Source organism: Enhydra lutris, unplaced genomic scaffold (genome assembly GCF_002288905.1).
Source record: "Enhydra lutris kenyoni isolate GAN:26980312 unplaced genomic scaffold, ASM228890v2 scaffoldscaffold5, whole genome shotgun sequence".
Taxonomy (NCBI): domain Eukaryota; kingdom Metazoa; phylum Chordata; class Mammalia; order Carnivora; family Mustelidae; genus Enhydra; species Enhydra lutris.
In genome coordinates this window covers 21,556,069-21,579,119 of record NW_019154089.1, presented here as the reverse complement: position 1 = coordinate 21,579,119, position 23,051 = coordinate 21,556,069, and the positions used below count along the sequence as shown (strand labels likewise).

The 23,051-nt window shown below is 36.7% G+C and overlaps 1 protein-coding gene across 1 annotated transcript in view; it reads left to right on the top strand.

Annotated features, from left to right (window-relative positions):
• Positions 1–23,051, top strand: part of LOC111140927 (teneurin transmembrane protein 2) — a 934,316-nt gene that overhangs the window by 79,594 nt on the left and 831,671 nt on the right. The window contains exon 2 of the mRNA XM_022493193.1: positions 5,705–5,980. Within this exon, the coding sequence (XP_022348901.1) occupies positions 5,705–5,980 (276 nt within the window). The remainder of the gene's footprint in view (positions 1–5,704; positions 5,981–23,051) is intronic.

Here is a 23,051-nt window from a genome sequence, read left to right as displayed (position 1 = left end):
ATTCAAAGTTGAGATTTTCCTGATTCTTGGTATGATGAGTGATTGAGAAATTCTTTTATTGTGTCCTGGCTTTTTGAAATGCTGTGTTTTGAAACTCTGGATCTTACCTAAATCTTCTGTTGCAGCAAGCTTCCTCTGATACCAAGCCAGTAGGAAAAATGGGACATTGAGGCTTCACTGCCAGATGGAGGTGAAAGTCCCAAGTTTCTCACTTGGCCTTCTTTGACAAAGCAGGGCCTGGGGCGTAGGGGAGTGGGTGGTGGAATGGATTGAGAAAGGATGCTCTCTTGCCGAGCCAAGTTGGAATATTAGACCCTTCCCTGGGATCCTGCAGACACCAACGCGACTGAGACAGAGAGGGACACCTCCTTATAGCTCCCCCATGAATTCTTCAGCGCTGGTAAATTTAAATTTAACATCAATTCTTCTCTGACACCATCAGGGAGAGGAAGGGGTGCTTCATTACCACTGGGTGGGGATGGAAGTCCAGGATCTCCTTAAGGCCACCAATGATGCCTTCCTGTGGGATGTCTGGGAAGGCTCATTCCTATTGGATGAGGATGAAATTCTGCTTTATCACTTGATTCTACCCTGGGGTGTCTGTGGATGTAAGGAAGGACCCTTAATTTACAGTAGGCTTTACTCTAGGCTTATTTTGCCTGTTTCCACTGGTGTTTTTAATTTGCAGATTTCTCCAGCACCAGGTCTGGAATACATAAGACAAAAATAAACCCCAGGGAACTCACAACTATGTCTTTTCTCAGGTCCCAGGATCCTAATAGCACTGTCTTCTTTAGACCCCCTTTAAACTCTTTCTAAGTAGATTTTCTACGTACTCCTCAGGGCGGTTAGCTGTACTTAGTGGGACAAGTAGAACGGCATGGGGAATTCTATCTTGATCCAAAACCAGAAGTCTGTCAAGTCATCTTTTGAAGAAACCGTAATCATGCCAATATACATTTCCATTTTTTTTCTTGTTCACAGGTTAATTCTGTTAGATCATGGTAATTATGTGGCCTTGCTTATGATCCTAGTGTTTCTTAGCATTACTTGTATTGACTTCATGGAAATCTGCATCTTCACAAGCTTTACAACTTAGACTTATATTGGCACCATATTACTTTCTGTTATCAACAACTAACTAATGATACAGATGTTGATAAGTTGTTTGATATGAGAAGAGATTAACAGTAAGTGGGTTGGTATGGTGGGGATTAATTTTAGAAGTGATCATTAGTGACTATTTTCATGTTGTAGCAACTTTTGCTCCTGTGTATAGAATTCTATCTCTTAAATTCAGGGGACTCGCATACTGAACATTTAGGTAATACAAGTTTTCTATATTGTACTCCCCTATTACTACAGTTAACTTTTATCTTCCTGCCCTCCTAGTAGAAAATCTGTTCAAATGCTGACATTTCCAGTGCTATTTGTATTCCCTGGTATTACCATGACATGATAATTCTGACTTAGCGACATATGTGCTTCTCCTAGTTAAAGGTTATTTCAAAGTGTGAGAAGTTGGTAAAAACTTAGAAGATAAAGCCATGATCACAATACGCTGCCCTATCTTTCCTTTGAATTGTGTCCCCAAACAAAACTAGTTGGTCAGAGGCTGATTTTTTATATCTCTTGCAAAATTTTTCTCAAAAAAAGTTCTGAAAGGGATCTGGGTTATACACTGAAGTTATGGTCAAGAAAAAGATAACTCAAAGACAAAGAGATTTACCAACAGAATTATTTTTAAACACTTGTGTTCTGCTATTCTAGTCACCTAACAGTTTTAGACATTAATTTTATCTCCCAACATCCTAAATAATACTCAAATTCTAAAATACAGATATGGATTTTTAAAATAAAAATAGTGACCTTGGCCTTGATGATGTAACTTGGGGCCACACTGGGCAGTTCACTGGCATCGACCGTAAAACACATACCTGAGATGAAATAAGTTTGAAACATCATCCACATCCACTTTAATACAGTATCAGAGACACTGGAGGCAGATAGAAGGTAAACATATGTTTCATGAATACTGAGATATGATGACCCTTTCTATCTTCTGCAAGAAAGTAAAGAAGGAAAGAAATGTTGACTGCTTTCCACTAGAAATCTTAGCTTGGAGAATCACACAATGACTAGTCTCTCTCTTCCATTCAAAGCTGCCATGGAGCTTAATAAAGACATAATTATACAAGATGAATTAAAGCAAAATCAACCTTCCATCAATGAGCAAAGTAAGTGCAAAACAATAAGTTGACATGGTATTAAAATTCCCCTATGCTGTTTACATTCTGAGCAGAAGAGTATGACATGAGAGTTTTATGCTGTGAGATAAACTACGTGAAAAATGTTTGTCTGAAATCAGTGTATATAGGGGAATGTTTGGGAACATTTTGGTAAGAGCACACTGAAGGGGGCCTGATGACTTCCTGGAGTAAATTCAGAGTCCCTCCAAGTAGTAAGTCTACTGCTAGATGAACATCTGCTGGCCAAGCTGTGAAAAGGATGAACGGTAGGACCAGTAGATGACCTTTCATGGCTCCTTGTCCTTTTCCTATATAGTATTTATCACTGTATAAATTGTACTTTGTTTATGGGATTCTTTGATTAATGTCTCTTTCCCAATTAGACTGTAAATGTCATGGGCTCCATTTTTATAAGGCTTACTGTTATATCCCCAATGCCTAGCATAGTACTAGGAACGATAAATATTTGTTGAATGATTTAATAAATGATAGATCCATTTTTCCTTTCCACCGTGTATGTGGCTTGCCAGCTTCATATGTTAAGCCAGCAAACTTGGAAATGTCTTGGGCCAGAATCTGTCCCAGGTACTTAGAATAAGATTACTATTCTTTTGAGTTAGTTGAGGACAAAAGGTACCAAACTAGGAATTGTGAGGAAAGGGTAGCATTGGGAGACCATGGTCCTATTGGAAAATGACTATAAGGAGTTTAGAAGGTAGTATTTTTGAGGAAACTTTTCTGAATTTAGACTAAAACCTGGCTTCCTATAAGCCAGTGTAAACATAGTTAATTTTCCCAATGACTTCACTACCTCATCTCCAATTTTCTTTACAGTGTTGCTTGTTTGTGGCTTATGGGGCCATAAGCTTAAAGTTGAAACTCTTAAAGTACGCTGTTTTCCAGCATTTGTAGTTACTTTAAAAGTTGTACTAATTTTAAATGATTTATGATGATTTCAAGTTTGTTTTAACAGGAAAAAACAATATTTTAATTTCTTATCATCAAGTAAATTTGATAACCAAAGAAGAAGACTGTATTTATTCCATGGCTTTCCATGCCCTAGGCGTATTGCCTGTTACTTTGCGTACCCAGATTGAAAAGCACATGGGATGCTCTGAAAACTGAAGCTTCCTTTCCTCACACAGATGTTTCTCTTTTCCTGAGGAGGTCTTTGAAACTAGTTCCAGATAATGAGATGTGGGAAAACCATCAGGAAAGTTGCCTTAATACATACACACTCCATTTCAAATGGAATCCTATAGCTAAAAATTCCCACATGTGGAATAAAAACATTGTGTTTTCCTTTGACTTGTTTTCATTTATTATAGGAAAAGGAAACATTGTATTTCCTGCCTGTCCAGAGCAAACATGAGCTCTAGAAACAAGATGGGAGAATGCTCATATTAAGTGACCCTTCATTTACTGAAGACGAGAAAACAAAAACAGAAAAGTATTGTAACATCAGACATATATGAACTTAACTTTCATTTTATCGACTACTGAAACTAAAATAAACATTTTAGTGTACAATTATGAGAAAATACCTAAGTACCAACGATGTTAACTGGAACAGAGTACCTGGGCAAGGGATCTCAGACATGATAAAATATGCACAGGGAATAGATAACAGCACTTAGGACCATGCTGGTGGTGGTGAGGACTTCCTCTTCCCTGCCCAGTAAGCAGGAAATCACCCCATCCCTACAGGAAGTTCTGCTTGGGTTAGCTCTCCAATGAATAGGTTTCACTCTGCAGAGGCAATTATGTATGAAATTGGGTTTGATCCCATTTACAGAGCTAACTAAAGAAGACTATGGAACTTCAACATGTGGCGAAGTTGGAAAGTAGAACCTCAGAATATTACAAATTAAAGTCACACTATGTTAATACAAACAGTTGCAAACACTTTTTAAAATAAAAGCTGAGAAATGATGCCATGTATGAGGAGTATCATAGAGTAGTTATATTATGTCGTAAGTTTGGAGATATGATTGATAGGGAATGACCCTAATATAATCAGTATATACAAAGTAAACCATGGATTTGGTGTTATTTATAAGGTTTGTCTCGCTAATAGCATGGAACTGCATTTCTTCACTGCATTTTCCCCCATTGTCTGTAACTTGGTTAAAGACCAAAAAAAAAAAAAAAAAAAAATCAGCTATATATGTCAGTAAATAGAATGTACCACATGATTTCATCTAATTTGCATTGAAAGCTTAAAATGTCTTGTAAGAAGCTGTAAGAGTGAAGTACACAGATACAGCATTCACTGTGCCAAAATGTTGCCAGGCTGGTTTTTGATTCAGAGCATTTCACATTGTAGAATGAGCAGATGCTTGGAATCTGCAGATTAAAGGTGTATTGTGGATCTGCCACTTGCCTAGGCATGACCTTGGAAATTGTCAACGCCTAAACTGCTGAGCTATTATGATATTTAAATGAGATTTAAAGCCTATACACTGTCTGCCCATGCCCAACATATGGTAACATAAAAATGGTCAATAAAAGTCTATTCTCTTCCGCTTCCCATTCATGCACACATTCACTCTCCATGGGTGAAACCTACTTGTGGTTTTAAGCTGAAGACATTGTTTGATATCATTTAAAAATGTAAGGACTGACTTTTCATCCCAAGGATGCTAATTTAAATAATACATTACATAGTTTATTTAAAAAAATTTGGTGTATATTATCACATAGAAGATACACAGTGATCCTGAGAGGAATTTAAGAGATTAATACCCAGATTTTACAGATGAGAAAACTGGGGCTCAAGGAGTAAGAGACTTGCCACAATGAGACTTACCAGTGGGAAGCTGGGACCAATACCCAGGTCTCCTGGCCACCACTCACATTTATTGGAGGATTAAGGTTCTTTGACATGAAGACAGACTGCTCAAGGATCAGATCCATGTTTTGCTACACTCTAGATGGGTGACCTTGGGTAAGTCACTTAAATTCTCTGTTCCTCTGTTCCTCAGTTTCCTTACAAAATGATTAAAATAATATTATCTTCTTCATAAAGTTGCTGTAAAATTTAAAAACATAAAATAGAAGTTGCCCAACCAAAGATGCCCAGAGCAAAGTAAGCGCTTGGTATATATTAGCAATTATTACAAATCCCATGTTTTTTCAGCTACATGTGCTACCTAGACAACAGTAAATGCTGTAACATTTTTTAAACAAAATCTGAGCATTCTGGCCTAGGGTTAAAAGTAATCGTAGATGTTTACTTTTTTGCTCTCCAATTTACCCCAATATCCTAAATACTCTTGCTCATGTATTCCTGTATACCATGGAAATCTGGTAGATATATATATATATATATATATTTTTTTTTTTTTTTTTTGGGGGGTGGGTAAAACCACCTGTCTGCTCTTTGTAAGAATATATTTCCACTTTGTAAGGCATTTCACAATTTGTAATCAGTCTCTCTGTTGCTGTCACCTTAGGAACTAACTTCACCCTTGCGGAACTGGGAATCTGTGAGCCCTCCCCGCACCGAAGTGGCTACTGTTCTGACATGGGGATCCTTCACCAGGGCTACTCTCTGAGCACAGGGTCTGACGCCGACTCCGACACAGAGGGAGGGATGTCTCCAGAACACGCCATCAGACTGTGGGGGAGAGGGATAAAATCCAGACGCAGTTCCGGCCTATCCAGTCGTGAGAACTCAGCCCTTACTTTGACCGATTCTGACAACGAAAATAAGTCAGATGATGAGAACGGTAGGCCTGCTTCTTAAATACCTTTTCGTGTTCCGGGTATGGCACATTGTGGCATTTGGGATGCCTGTTTTTTAAATAAAGAGGAGTATAAAACCATTCATTTTCTTTTAAATCGACCTTGTCTACCCACTCCGCGCTCAGGAAAAATAAACCAGCAAACCTCCAGCACACAAGAAATGAGGAGAGAATTTTAAAATCACATTTTGATGATAACACAGTATTCAGGTATAGTTGGTTGGTCTTATTAGCAAGTAAATTACATTGCAAAAGAGGCAACTTGATAAACTATGACCTATACCTAGAAAATGTCCTCTCGCCACAAGTTTCTAGGTCTTCGTATTGATTTCCCCTTCCCAGTAAATGGCAACCTAGGGTTTTTTTTTGTTTTGTTTTGTTTTGTTTTTTTCATGAAGATCTCTTAAGAATCCTACCTTATCTTAGACTTTCATTTCCAGGCGGCAATGCCTCATATCCGTATTGAAGATCAAACCTGGAACAGATGCTCTGGAGTTTAATAATGACAAATAGGAGAGACTTGTCTTCAAAAAAAAAGTATTCTCTTCTCTGTTTACTTTTCTCCTTGGTACCTATGTAGGTTAATGGTTTCCTCATCTTCTATCACAAATCACTATTGCTTATCCATCAGCTGCGTAGATGGGTTTTAATGAAACTTTGAAAATTAAATGCTTCCGATCATTAAGCAGTAAATATAGGGAAGCCTAAGCAAGTCATTAAAGAGATAAGGTGCTTATTTGTGGATTTCTTAGCGACTCAGAGCTGTGTTTAGTCAAAAACATCTTTTAAAAGATAAATTGCATTAGGTACAGCTGATTTATGAAGAAAACATCAAATGCTGTGTGGTTTGTTATGAATATATTGTGTGTTTGCTGAAAGAATTGCCATTAAAATGTTTACAAACAGATCAGTTAAGAATGTTTATATAAAATATTATAAACTTCTACTAGAGCAGCTTTAAGTATTTTCTTGCATTTAAAAAAAGAAAAAGAAATTTGCAGGCGGACAGCTTGTTGTGAATGCGAAAGCATAGCTAAATATCATTTAATCTCAAAACTGTGTTGAAAATACATCATTTCCTGGGTAAGTCGCATATATCCAAAAAGATGTCACTTTGTGGAATTTAAATTTGTGTTTAATTCTGAAATAATTTATTCTACTGTGGGGACAAGGAGATGTGTCTTACTTATGCCTCCGTTCATGTAGCTAATCAAGGTGTACTCTCAAGGAAAAATCTGTACTTGACTCCTTTTGAATTTTAACAAAATTCTGACACTTGGCACATTCAACACTCTAAGGTACTTATTTGATAGGAAATTACTTTTAGAAGTTTTCATAAAGGCATACATTGAATCCATTTACTGATGTACTTTTTCAGCTCTGAGTGTGTCAGTTACTATTTAAGTGGAGGCAGTATGATTGCCTAATAAATAAAATCACTTGCAATCCAAGAATTTATGGCACATCTTAAACAAGGTATTTTGGCAAATCTTCCATGGTGGCATTCTCACTGGTCTCATGGGAACCATCTGTACAAAATTTATGCATATTGATAGAGTCCCCACCCTCTCTTTTTTAAGCCTATATACATCTTAAAAACTTAACTGATGAGGAGAGTTTTCCAGTGAAGCAAAGGGAGCAAAAAAAAAGCTTGCCTTGATTTCACCTAAAGTTGTTATGGATAGGAGAATTTCAGGATGAATGATGTGTTGGGGAGACCAAAAGTAGTCTCTCTTTTTTCCAGTATTATTTAAAACATCATCCTTGAACAATTTTCACTTCTGAGGAGTCTATATAAATCCCTATGTATGGAGAGGAAATAAACCCTTAAATCTACTGTCTTGAATTTTTTCCTGTAGCGCCAGTTATAAGGCAGGCAGAATTGCATCAAGAAATCTGTACTTGGAAGTACTGAGGGACTCTTTCGTGCCTGCATCTGGCAGAGCACGAAGGAGCTAAGGAAGCAGAGTTCAAGCTTCGGTGCTAGCTGGTTATTTTAAAATGTACAGATAAAATGCATTTCATTTTCTCTTTTCTTAAATGTTTCAGTATACCACATATTCAGAAGATGTACATAATGCATGTTCTCTTCTCATTTGGGGCCAAGAATAAAAATAAGGAATTTGACACGTCACATCGTAAACTCTTTAAGCAAATAAAAAGGGAGGTGCAAGTCACTCTGCAGGCTGAGGTGTTAACTTCAGGAAACTTCTTGCTCTTTCTCTTTGACAAATTCGGTTTGGCTCACAAAGAAATCAATGCATTTTCACATCACTGACTTTATGAAGTTTGGGAATGTATTATCATATAGATTGACAGTTGCCCCACTGGTTCCACACCACAGCGTGGACACTCACAAAGCCGTCATTAATTTCTCACACTTGTACCCCACGATGGCTTCCTCCATAATAAACACTCTGTCCTTCAGAACCCAATCAATAACCTTTTAGGCATGCCTCTCTTGAAGAGGAAGTTAAAGAATCTGTACTTTGAGAAGGAAGCTCTCCGATTCAATTTTAGATTTTAAAGCTATGTGCTCATAAAATGCATCTTTTCTTTGTGTCCCAGATATTTTCATTTCGTGTTTATGGTGGGATCTTGGGGTACCTCGACTTTCACAGGGCTTATTCAAAATTGCCCTTAAAACATTCCAGTTGTGGTTTTGCTAAGCAAGGTTAGAATGTGAAGGCAGATCCAAAAACCAAATTCTCTTTCTGTGGTGTGAAACATGTATCCAGCCGTCAGACTCGTAATAAAAACCCTGACTGCCAGCAGTTCTTCCTGCATGAGCCTGCGACACAAATGACCTACTAGGAACTTGAGAGTCCCATCACACTGAACACATGATAAATATGTCCTTTTTTAAATCTTTTTCCCTCACAGCTCTGCATCTTACACACACTGTATGTATGGCCACCAAATTAACATTGTGCTGGCTTTGCTTGCTTTAAGTAAATACAGCTCTCAGGTTCAAGTTGTTTTATCAGGTCATTTAACTGTAAGTTAAAGATGGCTTAGTTAGAAATGGGAGTGAGTTGAGAACAGCTAGGCCAAGTTTTTGCTGCTGTGTAATTTGACGCATCTATAGAAAGAGCTTCCTCGGTGACTTTAAATTAGAATCATCCCTTTTTTGGGGTAATAAATGTCCCACTTAAAATATGTCCTCTCGGAAGCCCTTTGTATCACCTGAGTTATGGAGAAAATGGGGCAGTCACTAATACACAAGAATAACTAATTGCCTCTTTAAAAATGCAGAAAAGCACACACTGTAAAAAATCTGGTCTATGTACTCTTGACTCCCTTAGGCGGTTGCTTCACCTTGGGGACTTAAAATATCCTTGGGTGTTTTTTTGTTTTGTTTTGTTTTTCCCAGCATAATTCTAGTTTTAGTTATTTTGTTAGAAATCCAGAAACAAAAGAAAAAAAGAAAACACAAAGAAGAAGAGCTTGTCTATGGAATAGAGAGCCAGAAATTATAGAAAACTAAATCTGTCCTTGGTAAAGAAGAAAATTAGCCTTCCCTTACCCTCTTTGCTTTCACCCAAAGTAAATAAGGGCAATGTTCATTTTCATCTCTTGTCAATTGGGAAATTTACAATTCTCATAATGTACTTTGAGGTTGAAAATATAAATGTTGGGTTAATTTCATTGCATTTCACAAAATGTATTTATAAAACAAGCTGGCTCTTGGTACATAATGGATTTGTGTAAAGTGTATTTGTGGAACATAGATTCTATTAGATTGTGAGTCCTCTTGGCTGAGGGCTGCAGTGTTCCTGCCTCTTGAGGAGGACATGAACACACCCAGGTACTCAATGCATGTTAATTGAGGCATGAGAAATGAACTCTGAGGAAGGATTTTCCTTAATACTGGGGACAGTATCTATAGGTTATTGCCACCAACCACATTGTATTCACTTATTTGCCATGTCAGGTGAGTTTCTTGAGTCTTTTTCCTTTCTCTTCAGAAAGGAACCCATCAATAAATTCATTAGAGTGCTCTGTAAATATGCACATCCAAGACCTGCTAGTGGGTTTCTATTTCTGACCCACTCTATTATACTTACATATGCTTAAGTTTATTTTGTTTTATAATGCACTCTACTCCTTTCTTCTTCCCCATTTTCTCACATGTAAAATTTACAGAGAATGCCTGGAACAGGTATAAAGACTTACTATAAGCACCAGATAATTATAGCCCAGGGCTCGTAATTTTGCTTTTAAAGTCGGGAGTAAGAATAGTAAACAAGCTACAGAAGTCATGCTGTAATACTCAACTGTACTTTTGATGTTGATACGGGGATGATTTCTTTACCAGCCAAACTTTATGGAAAAAAATTCTGTGGAAAGAAAATACTGTCTTAATTCCTTAAAAACAAAACAAAAACAAAACAAAAAACATGGAGGAAAACAAAACAAACTTTAAATCCATTTTGATGACAATTTTTCAAATGGTATTTTTAAGCTTTATTTTTTTATACTTGCAAATTTGGAAGAAAAATATTTGTAAGGAATGTTAAATGAGTCATCATGGATTGAAAAGTTAAAATCATGAGGAAAAAAAAAATCACCAGTCAAAAGGTTCTCATTCTTGTCTATTCCTAAATGAAAGGATGATATGATTTTAAGAAATGCTCCATTCCCTAGAAGTTCAGATATTAGAGGCTACAGAGGCCCCTTATTTTACAAAAGGATTATTAACGAGAGTCTTAAATATATCATCATTGCAATGCTAAACCACAGATGATAATAATGTAGAACCCGATGGAAAATTTAGGAATATCACATTGTCACTTGGCTTGGTACATTAAGAAGTGGAAGGATGGATGTTTTGCAAAGGAACCTGTATAAGACTTTAGAGATTTAGGTTTTTGGCAAATGAAAGCAATGCTTACATTACTTGAAAGTAGAACAGACGACTTAAAAGAGTGTCAATACTGCATGTTCCAGATTATAAACTTTAGTGGCATGGTTTTTAGTTATTTATATATTTCTTTCTTTCCTTTGGTGGTTTCTTTCATGTTTGTTAATGCTCCCGGGAGCTATCAAGGAATGGCTCCATTCAATAAATACAATAAATAAAATGAAGCACTAAGCCTTACTTTTGGCAAGGGCAGCCTGATTATTACACGTGTAATCTCTGGGCCTTCAGGGAGACATTGGGCTTGGTGGATAATCATTTGGTTTTAAGCTGCTGAGTTCCTGATATCTGTACTTTCACTTCAGTTAAGCAGCAAAGGCAGTAACCGGTGAGGGGCAAACTGTTTTTTGCCACTTCACCATTGGAAGCCTCTTCACTCAGAAAACTCTCTACGTTTTTGCTTATTGTTCAGTCACTTTTTAGTTTGGTTGTTTTTTGTCAAGGATAAAATTAAATTTAAATTTGGGGGAGAGACACAATCAAGTATTAGAGCCATAAATAAAATGAGTTAAAGATAAGGAAGTTAATAGTATAAATTTTCTATGGACAACTGCAACCAGATGAACCTACACAAAATAAAATATGAAGCTAAAAAGGGGTTGCAAAGGCACATGATAAGTAACGAGATACTTCATTTACCTACTCTGAAACTAGGACACAGTGAGGGGAAGGAGAGAATTTCAAGTAATAGATTTGTAAGTAGGATAGAAATTATGGGTATATAGGTATTGTGGATAGATATTCTTATACCTAATAGTAAAAATGTTACTTGTGATTTCATGTTGAGTATTATTTAGGGCTAGGCGAAAGAAGTACCTTGAAATTGCCCTTCCCAGTTTCCCTAAACTCAGTTTGAGGGATATTAAAGGCATCCAAGGTCGAGGGAAGAGATTCTCAGAATGGTCATTAACATAGAGGCTGTGAACTGTAGTTCATGAGTTGTTTTATTTGGTCAGTCCCGTGTTTAAAAAATTTGACATTATGAATTAACATTTTTAAGTAGAATTTTTTATTGTTGGCTTCTCTTGAAATATACAAGATCTAGTAGCACTTGTCCAGCTTTCCTTCTGGACAAGTTTGGTTAGAAATAGTCACCATGGTAGTTCTAGATGGGCCTATGTCACCTGGTTCACCTGAGCTCCCTTCAGTCTACTCCACTCATTTCCAGTCTGCTTAGCCTTGTAGCATTTGAGTTACCAGCCTTGACCTGTGTGCCCACTTTGGGGAAACCACAGACAATAAAAATGGTAGAAAGAAAGCTAGAAACCAGCACTGTTAGCTTAATTTCATGTGTGTTTAAAATAGTGATGTTTCTTGCATTTTGTTAAGTTTGACTCATCTGGAGGATGGGCTTAATTTTGCTAGACCAAATTTAAAAAGTAATTTTAAGGTGTTCTGATAAAATTAAATCAAATGAAAATCAATTTAATTTGGAGATTAGGAAAGTAGTTGTATGTGTGTGGGAGGGGGATGGTGAGTACATGATTCACCAACCCCATCTTCTGCCGTACTAAGAAGTTACGGTCAGAATTTTTGATTCCAACACATATAAGCTATTTTAAAGTAAACGTATCTAGGTGGACTTTTAGGAAGGAGATGGAGGGAAAACCTACTTTAAAACTTTAGCTATTTCAGCTGATTGAGGAAAACCCCAGGGATTTTTAGGAGGAAGCCATTTAAAGAGGAAAATGACTTTGTACTAATTATGTTCAGTTTTGATCAGGCAAAGGGTTTATGGAGTCTGTTACAATAAAGTGGAAGACAATAAAACAAGGGCTAGAAGAGGAAAATGCAGTGATATACAAAAGGCCTCCAGTGTCCCAAGAGAGAAAGACTTGGAGCAATGCTGGATAATGCTGAGCTGGGAACAAAAACTGGAAACAGTGCTCCACAAACTGAGAAATGCTCCTCTGAAGTAGATAAGCAGGATCCCTGAGTGTTATTCAGGGATGGCTCTTGCTCAGAGTGTAGTATACTCCCAGTTCTCTTAGCATCCCAGGGATATTTGCAAAGGAGAGAAAGTAATTGAAATACAAGCATGTTTACCAATGGAAGGGGCTGAAATACCCAAGTTGGCATTCTTTGGGAATTCCATTCATGGAGGCTTGCTCTGGCCTCGAGGGACGAGGAAAGACTGATACTACAGCAGTATCTCTGCTTGTCTTAAACATAAAAACGAGGGGCATAGACTTACACAGAGTCTGGGCACAAGAGGAGGGTTGGGAAGTATTTCTTCATTTTATGCAAGAAATACATTATCACACATACACTGATACAAAAGGATCTTTGAATTTAGTTTTAAAAAGAGGAAAATTGGTATTCAGAAAGTAATGCATATTGGTTAAATACGCATATCTTAAAAAACAGATACATGATGCTGACAAAACTATGTTCCTCTTTATTTAGAGTTGATGAAAAGCAGCTAAATAATCTCAATGAGGTAACAATCTAATTTGAAGGATCCCTCTTTAATTTCTGGAAAGATTTAAGGAAGGGCTGCTGGATGCTCAGCATTATACAAAACCACTGTGTGTGTCTCTTTTGTGTGTGTGTCTGTCTGTTTTGGGTTCATGGAGGTAGGGGGAGTTCAGCTGGGAGGAGGGCTATTATTGAGAAGGATAGACATCAAGAAATGCAAACTGATCCAAGTCCAGGTAGATGATCTCTTAAGGCCATACACCAAAATGCCAAAATGAGTACTGTCAACATTTGGAAGTATAGTTTTGGGGGAAGCAGGGAAGGGAGACATGTGCTGACCTTTGAATTGAACTCCGATGGTCCTCTTAGACCAGGGAGCATTCCCTTTAAAGCATCAAGCCCACTGTTCAGTTATGCTCCCATCCACTCAAGTCAGAATGCAGGTAAAAGGACCCACTTTTTCTCTGTTCCCACCCAACAATTCTTCCCTCCTGGCACCTCTCAACCAATATGAGTCTGTCAGAGATACAATGTTTGATTTGATGGGGAGGCTGATTAAATATATTCTTCTATGTCCTTCCTCTCTTCCCAACCCTGATCTCTGCCCTTAGGACTTTAGGCTCAATCACTGCATCGATGAGCTATTTTCTTTATTATTTCATTCCACTCTCTTGTTAAGATTAGTGGGATTAGGTTTTCAGAATCTGATTTGAGCATCATGGTTCACTGGGGTGCAAAAAGTATTAAAAGTTCTATTTATATTTACTTTTCTATACATTTATCCTTTAAACTTTCTATTTTTGAGTATGTTTTATCCTGCATATATTAGTATATGTGCACACACACATATATGATAGACTATGTAAATACAAAAGTGTATACCTTGGCTGTGTCTCCAAAAGTTTTATATTGATATAGGCGTGTGACAAAATGTTAAGTGAATATTGTTTTAGACATTTTATTTCCCAGGAGATGAAGTCTACAGCCAGACTCTCCTTGGAATATTTGGAGAATCCATTATCTTGTGGCAACCTGTTAGATTGTCTTTTTTATCGTTCATAGCTATCTGTACTGATCGTGCCTTACTATTTTTTTGATGCCATTTCTATTTTCTTCTCTCAATTCCCTGTGTCAACTTTCACTTCTTATATGGAGAGATAAAAATATGTACTTTGCTGTTTATTGAAGAAAGCAAGAACCCCTATACATTTATAGAGAAAATTTCCATCTACTCTCAGTAGGGAAATAAGAAAATAAACATTACCTGTGTCAGCAGACTGGTATAATAGGGGCAGCTTTGAGGAGGTGGAGTTTTAATTAGGTTGTAAATTAGGGTTAGAGTTTAAATGAGAGGAAATGAGATGATGGATATTGCAAATGAAGAAAAAACAATGTGTATGATGGCTGGAGGATAGGGAGGTGTTGTAAAAATGATGAAGATGTTTCAGGAATATTACTTTCCATCAAATTCCAACTCTAGTCAGACTAATGGGAACATAGTGATTTTTATTGGACTGTGGTAGAAATATATCAATAGATGTGTAGGTCCTAGATAGCCAAGAACTTTGACTTTCATCCTAAGGAAATAAGGTCTGACCAAGAAGACATGAGAGAATTACTGGAAGTTTATTCGAGCAGAGATTGTTATGTTTTAGGAAGCATCCAGTTAAAATGCACATGTACACATATGCATGTTTGGACAGGAAGCTAACAAAACTAGACGTAGTGGTTTCAGAGAAGAGAACGATAATCCAGGTAGGAGGCCATAAGAAATTCCTGGATTACAGAGATTCTGGCTCCTGCTTTTTGGTGTTTCAAGAGGAGAAATTAACCCCTGACTAGCATATGAATGGTGAATATAACTAAAATACTAAAATTTGAAAACCATCTAATTTGAAGCTCATGGAGTACAGGGGATATTCCTGACGGTTGTCTGTGATGCTTACACACACAACACAGTGTTAGAACAGCTAGATGCAACATTTATACAACTTAACCAAATGATTAAATAATAGCATCTAGGGGCACCTAAGTGGCTCACTTAAGTGTCTGACTTGGGTTCAGGTCATAATCTCTGAGTCCTGGGCTGGAGCCTCCTGTTGGGCTCTGCACTCAGCAGGAAGTGGGCTTGTCTCTTTCCCTTTTCCTCTGCCCCTCCCCTGTACTTGTGCTCAGCTCACTCTCTCTCAAATAAATAAAATCTTTTAAAAATGTAAAGCATCTAATACTGTTCTGTAACATCAGGTCATGATGTTATTCTTATAGGAACAGTTAGTGTGTTGTAGTAGATTAACCATTTCTTGAAGATTCTTTGTTTCTGTATCTATTTTGCTTCTTCTGGAGTCATATATTTCATATTTTTTTAATAAGTTCTCTTTTTAACTTATAATACTGAAGTGATATCTGCTTTCTCATCCCTAAACTTGTGTTTTTATCTGTCAGATGTTTTAAAGTCAGGCTTGACAGGAATATATTTACCTTTCTTTCAAGCTTTCTACGTGTCTTTATTTTTCTTTTCATTAAGTTCATTCATTTTTTTTTAATTCTCTCACTTTTAACTTTTAGAGTATATTTTATTGTTTTTGTCTAGCCTTTTAATATGAGTACTAAGTTTTGGTACTTTCAGTCTTCCTTATTTAATAAGAATAAATATATTTGCCAGGTCCTATAGGATATAACAAGAAGTGGTATCCTCTTCCATGCTTTCTGAAGAGTCCTAGCCATCTGGACTCCCGAAATAAATCCCATTATCAATTTTTCACTTTACTACTAATAATTATTAAAGACCACATTTTTTAATCAATGTTTATGATGTCCAGAGTAAGATATATATATAAAATATGGTTATATAGATTAACATATTAATATATAACAAATATGTACACACACATGTACATATGTATATGTATGTACACATATATGTATGTACATATATGTACATATGTATATGCAAATATATGTATGTATAAAGTACATAACATAAATATGTAAAGAGTGTGAAAATATGTTCTGTATTATATTAATATTTTTATAGAGCTGGCATCATGATTTGTATGCCCTACATAGCCTTAATTTTTTCAATAAAAATGAACATTTTTGTATGGCATTAAATATTTTCTGCAGTAACTAAGGGATACATAGTGCTCCTTTAGCATACCTTTTTTCCAAATTTATTTTATAGGACATTTATTTTATTTCAGAAGGAGTAAAGAACAGTGTGATGAATAAAATCCTTACAGCTAAATTCCTGTGCACATTCCTAATTTTCAACTTATAATAAATTCATGAAAAATTTAGACATACATGGCTATGCAATATTGTAATTCTTTTCAACTAGTTTCTTGTTAGGAAAGTTTATGCTTGCACCAGCACTGTCTAACAATCATATGGGACCCACACTGGTGCTCAGGAGTCACTAGAAACTATCTCAATATTTTTTCTATTTCTTGGTGAAAATATATTTATTCTGGTTTTCATTTATTTGAGTATGGGTGAGGCTGAGCAACTCTCCATGTGTTTATTAATTGTTTGTATGTCTTATTTTATGATTTATATTTCTTCTCCAAATAAGAATATGTTGGAATATTCTTCTCATTTTTTAGTTTTTTTTTAACTTTTTACAATACCCATAGAATAAGTCCTGTTGTACTTTGTTATCTATACATATGGTTTAAAGTATTCATTTACAGGTCTGAAAATCATTCGGCTACATTCTCAAAAGTAGGCAACTTGTTTCCTGTAGGATGGAACACTGTATATACATGAATGCACATGATACATGCATACACATACATATATACATACGTAGTCTTGACTTGGAGAGCTCAGAAATCCATTTACTCCATCAGACTAAAGCTAGAAAACAATTTAAAATGGTTGCATTTACCAAAGAAAAATAACCAGCTCTTCATAGGATAAAACATTTTTTTCCATATTAAATATTTCAGCTGTTGTTCAGAATGCAGGACTTTATTTCAGATTGTTAATTTATAACAAACCAAGGATAGAATTGCATTCCACATGATGAAAGGAAATGCACATCTGCTAAGACAATCTGCAAGGCACCTTGAGGAGATAGAATGGAGTAAATGATGTATTAAATATTCTTAAAACTTTCTCCATCTATATGGTGCCTTTGATTCAATGAGGATAGTAATCATAAACACAGTGGTATCCCAGCTATTGGTATTTTTACAAAATAGGTAGTTTTGTATGCAAGATAAATATCTCAGTACATAAAGAAAAATCCCTGAAAATAATCATGTGGAAGCAATTACTATTATAATAAGCATATGGCTCTACTAATATAGAGTGTTGCTTAATAATTGATGTTGTAGAAATAAAAGAGTAGAAAAAGTTCTATATTCTGGGGCATCCCTTTGTACATTCAGAATGGAAAAGACCCTAGTGAAATGCAGAACAATTAAGAGAATACAGGCTGTCTTCCACTTCCGCTGATACACATTTATGGCGATGAGCAAAAAGGCACATTGGGAAGGCAGAAAGTATACAAATCAACTTAATCTATCCCTTTGTGGTATTTCATGCCCTCCACAATATAGTCCAATTTTATGTTTTTAGCCCTTGCTCCCACTTCTCCTCTAAATATATTTTCAGTTCTAGCCCATCTGGGCTACGTATTTATTCCAGAGCATACTTTTTCCCCCTCTTTGTCTTTTGTTTGTACTGTTGCCTTTGCTTTGACTGCTATCCCAAACCCACCCATCAATAATATTCCTATTCATTGTCAAAGAATTATCTAAGATGTCAAGTCCTCTTAGACTTTGACTCAAGACCATTCTGATCTCTTTAAGGTATTTGAACTCCTGGCATTTCATTTATCCATTTCTTTTGGAAGTTGGGGGAAGTGGTATAGCCTTTACTGAGGTAGAGAAGGAAATGATTTCAGATTCATTGAGAGATAAAATGTACAGAACTTGGTGGTGGTTTGAATGTAGTAGATGATGAATAAGAGCTGTCAAGGATTTCTTTTTTTTAAATTTAATGTTATTTTATTTCTTTTCAGTGTTCCAGAATTGTTTATGCACCACACCCAGTGCTCCATGCAATACGTGCCCTCCATAATACCCACCATCAGGCTCACCCATCCCCCAACAACCCTCCCCTCCAAAACCCTCAGTTTGTTTATCAGAGTCCACAGTCTCTTATGGTTTGTCTCCCCATCCAATTTCCCCCAACTCACTTCTCCTCTCCATCCCACAGTGTCATCCGTATTATTCCTTATACTTCACAAGTAAGTGAAACCATATGATAATTGACTCTCTCTACTTGACTTATTTCACTCAGCATAATCTCTTCCAGTCCCTTCCATGTTGATACAAAAGTTGGGTATTCATCCTTTCTGATGGAGGCATAATACTCCATCATATATATGAACCACATCTTCTTTATCCATTCGTCCATCGAAGGGCATCTTGGTTCTTTCCACAGTTTGGCGACGGTGACCATTGCTGCTGTGAACATTGGGGTACAGATGGCCCTTCTTTTCACTACATCAGTATCTTTGGGGTAAATACCCAGTAGTGCAATTGCAGGGTCATAGGGAATCTCTATTTTTAATTTCTTAAGGACTCTCCACACTGGTTTCCAAAGTGGCTGCACCAACTTGCATTCCCACCAACAGTGTAAGAGGGTTCCCCTTTCTCCACATCCTCTCCAACATTTGTTTACTCTCTTATTAATTTTGGCCATTCTAACTGGTGTAAGGTAGTATCTCAATGTGGTTTTGATTTGAATGTTCTTGTTGGCTAATGATGATGAACATTTTTTTCATGTGTCTGTTAGTCATCTGTATGTCTTATTTGGGGAAGTGTCTGTTCATGTCTTCTGCCCATTTTTTGACATGATTATCTGTTTTGTGTGTGTTGAGTTTGAGGAGTTCTTTATAGATCTTAGATATCAGCCCTTTGTCTGTAGTGTCACTTGCAAATATCTTCTCCCATTCCGTGGGTTGCCTTTTTGTTTTGTTGACTGTTTCCTTTGCCGTGCAGAAGCTTTAGATCTTGATGAAGTCCTAAAAGTTCATTTTTGCTTTTGTTTCCTTTGCCTTTGGAGACATATCTTGAAAGAAGTTGCTGTGGGCGATGTCAAAGAGGTTACTGCCTATGTTCTCCTTTAGGATTTTGATAGATTCCTGCCTTACATTTAGGTCTTTTATCTATTTCAAGTTTATCTTTGTGTATGGTGTAAGAGAATGGTCGAGTTTCATTCTTCTATACATAGCTGTCCAATTTTCCCAGTACCATTTATTGAAGAGACTGTCTTTTTTCCACTGGATGTTTTTTCCTGCTTTGTTGAAGATTGTTTGACCATAGTGTTGCGGGTCCATATCTGGGCTCTCTACTCTGTTCCACTGGTCTATGTGTCTGTTTTTGTGCCAGTACCATGCTGTCTTGGTGATCACAGCTTTGTAGTAAACCTTGAAATCAGGCAATGTGATGCACCCAGTTTTGTTTTTCTTTTTCAACATTTCCCTAGCAATTCAGGGTCTCTTCTGATTCCATACAAATTTTAGGATTGTTTGTTCCAGCTCTTTGAAAAATGCCGGTGAAATTTTTATCGGGATGGCATTGAAAGTATAGATTGCTCTAGGCAGTATAGACATTTTGACAATGTTTATACTTCTGATCCATGAGCATGGAATGGTCTTCCATCTTTTTGTGTCTGACTTTAGCAATTGAATGGATACCTAAGTATTCAGATGGGGAATCCTTGGAGAGGATAGACTTGAGGGGTTGACCAAGATTTTTGTTTTGGACATTGCTAAGTAACGTAAGATATTCAAGTAGAAAGGTAACGTGAATAACTGTGTAATTGTTAGGAATGGAACCTAGAGGAGAGGTCTGAACTGGAGACATCAATTTGAGAATGAACATCAGAATAGTGGTTTATAGATATCTCTGGAAGTAGATGAACTCATACAAGGAGAAAGGCAGAGAGAGAGAAGAGTAGAGGACCAGGGGCAAACTGAATAGCTCTTGATACTTGGATAGAAGACAAAGAACATAAAAAGAGACTGAAAGCATACTGGCTTGCACATAGTTCCGTATTCATTCTTACTTACGTAATTTTCATTAGAACTCTTAATGGGTTCCAGTTTGGGTGTGATTACATAATCTCTGAACCCAAAGTCTTCTGTTTCTTTTTTCACCATGACTGTTGTTTTAATTAAAGGGGGCAAAACTGGATGAGCTTATACATTTCAGGGGAAAGAGAGAAAGAAATTAATTTAAAAAGGATAATGGATCAGGAACATAATTAAGTGAGATAGACTTCCCCATATGAGTGATAAACTGGTCTCTAGGGTAATTTAAATGTATTGCATAATGAGTAGCAACAACATTTAAGTATAAATTCTACTGCATTCTAAATATTTATTGAATACCTACTATGTATTATGCTTAGGATGTATCAGTAGCAAACTAGGAAAAGAGTCCCACCCTCTTGAAACTTTAATTTTACTTGGAGAGATAGACAATAGAAAATGTATGAATGAATGAATGAAAGAGAGAGAGAGAGAAAAGAAAAGGAAGGAAAAAGGAGGAAGGGAGGAAAGGAAAAAGGGTGAATAAAAGAGAAAAGGAAGGAAGGGGAGGAAAGAAGGAAGGAAATAGAAACTATAAAAAGTGCTGTTAAAACACTATGAGAATTTAAGGCAGTTGGGAGTCTGTATTTGACTTTTGCAGAATTAAACAGACTGAGGGGTGTCAGAGAAGGCTTCCCTGAAAAGCCAACATTTGAACAAACCAAAACTTAAAGGATTCAAAGAATTCAGCTGTGAAAGAATATTGACTATGCAGATTTCTGGGGATATGGCATCCCAGGCAGATGGAAGAGGTAGTTCAAAGACTTTAATGCAGGAATATTCCTGGTGCATTCAAGGAAATCAAGGTGATTATAGCAGAAAGCAAACTGGGAAGAATAGTAGGACATAAAGACAGAGGCAAAGGTGGAGGTAGGTCACATAGAGCATCATAGATAATTTTAAACTACAACCTTTATTCTGAGGGAAATGGATATCCATGCAGAGTTTTGAGCATAAGAGTGACATGATCTGACTTGCCATTTAAAAATATCACTTTGGCTATTGTGTTTAGAATAGAGTGAAAGAGGCAGTGGTGGGGAGACCAGTTAGGAGGCTAGTGCAGTAACCAAGACAAAAGATGACAGTATCAAGGACCAGTGGATGTGGTGATAAATGGTCTGATTCTCAATACATTTTGAAGGTAGAGGTAGTAGTATGTGCAGACATATTGGCTGAGAAATGTATGAAAAAGAACAGCCAAAGATGACTCCCAAGTCCTTTGTCTATTTTGTAATTGACTTACCTGGTTTGGTTTGTTTGGCAGGTTGGTTTTTTGTTGTTATTTTTTCTATTGAGTTACAGGACTTCTTTACATTTGTTTATATTATCCCTTATCAGATATATGACTTGCAGATATTTTCTTCCACTTCATAGACCACCTTTTCACGTGTTGATAGCTCCTTTGCTGTACAGAAGGTTTTTTTTAGCTTGATGTAGTCACATATGTCTGTTTTGCTTTTTTGCCTGTGCTTTTGGTGTCTTATTCAAGAGAAGATTGCCAAGACTAATGTCATGACTTTTTTTCTGTATATTTTCTTCTAGGAATTTTACAGTTTTAGAACTTATCTTTAAATCTTTACTCCACATTAGTTGATTTTTATGTCTGGTGTAAGATAAGCGTTCAGTTTTATTCTTTTGTATGTGGATATCCAGTTTACCCAACTGCAGGAAGGTCAAGAGAGTTCCTTTTTTTCTTCCTAAATAAGAGAGAACTATATATTTGTGTAATGGTGAGAATGATCCACTAGAGAATGAAAGATCTATTGATAAAAGATGAAAGGATAGGATCTCTTTCATGAGTGCAAGAGGATGGAAAATTCATCTGTTATAAAGGGAGAGAGCAGATTATGGTAGATGGTTAGATACATGATGGAATTCTCCAGTGATTGCTTCTGTCTTTTTAGTGTTGTGTGACCTGTGGTCATCAGCTGAGACAGAAGATGGAGGGGGAGGTGTTAAAGAGAGAAGTGTGAAGAAGTTACTAACAGAGTGAGGCCACTATTCTTCACTACTCTTCATGGTCTGTGTGTGGGGGGGGTGTGCCTGTGTGTGTGTGTCTGTGTCTGTGCGTGTGTATTTTGATCCATATTTTATTAATAAGTGCAGGCACAAAGTAGGTAGAGTTTGATTAACTGGGGCTGTGGTTTTTACCAAGCCAATACCAAATACCAAAAAGCAATAGTGGGGCAAGTGAGTACAAGGAGTAATTATAATGATTACAGTTCACCATGAAAGTTAAGCTAAGGATGAGAAGGAAAACATGATGGAGTGAGAGATGGCCATAAAATAGGTTAATCAGAGGTGCCAGTGGGTATCAAAAGACTAATGAAGTCAGGGTATGTCTCTCATACCCCTGAGCTAGGAAGGTAGACAGTGGGGATTAGAGAGTGGGTTGAATGAAACTGAGATTGAGAAAGGGTTGCAGTTATCACCAATGAAAAATTAAGACCATGAACATAAGTAGCTGAGTATGGTTGGAAGATAAGAACAGTGGCAAAAGCATTTCAAAGAAATGAAAGCAAAGTTATTAGAAGATGACCTACATATGTGCTGAAATAGCCACCACAATGATGAGTGACAGAGAGCCCGGAGTTGAATTTATCCAGACAGAG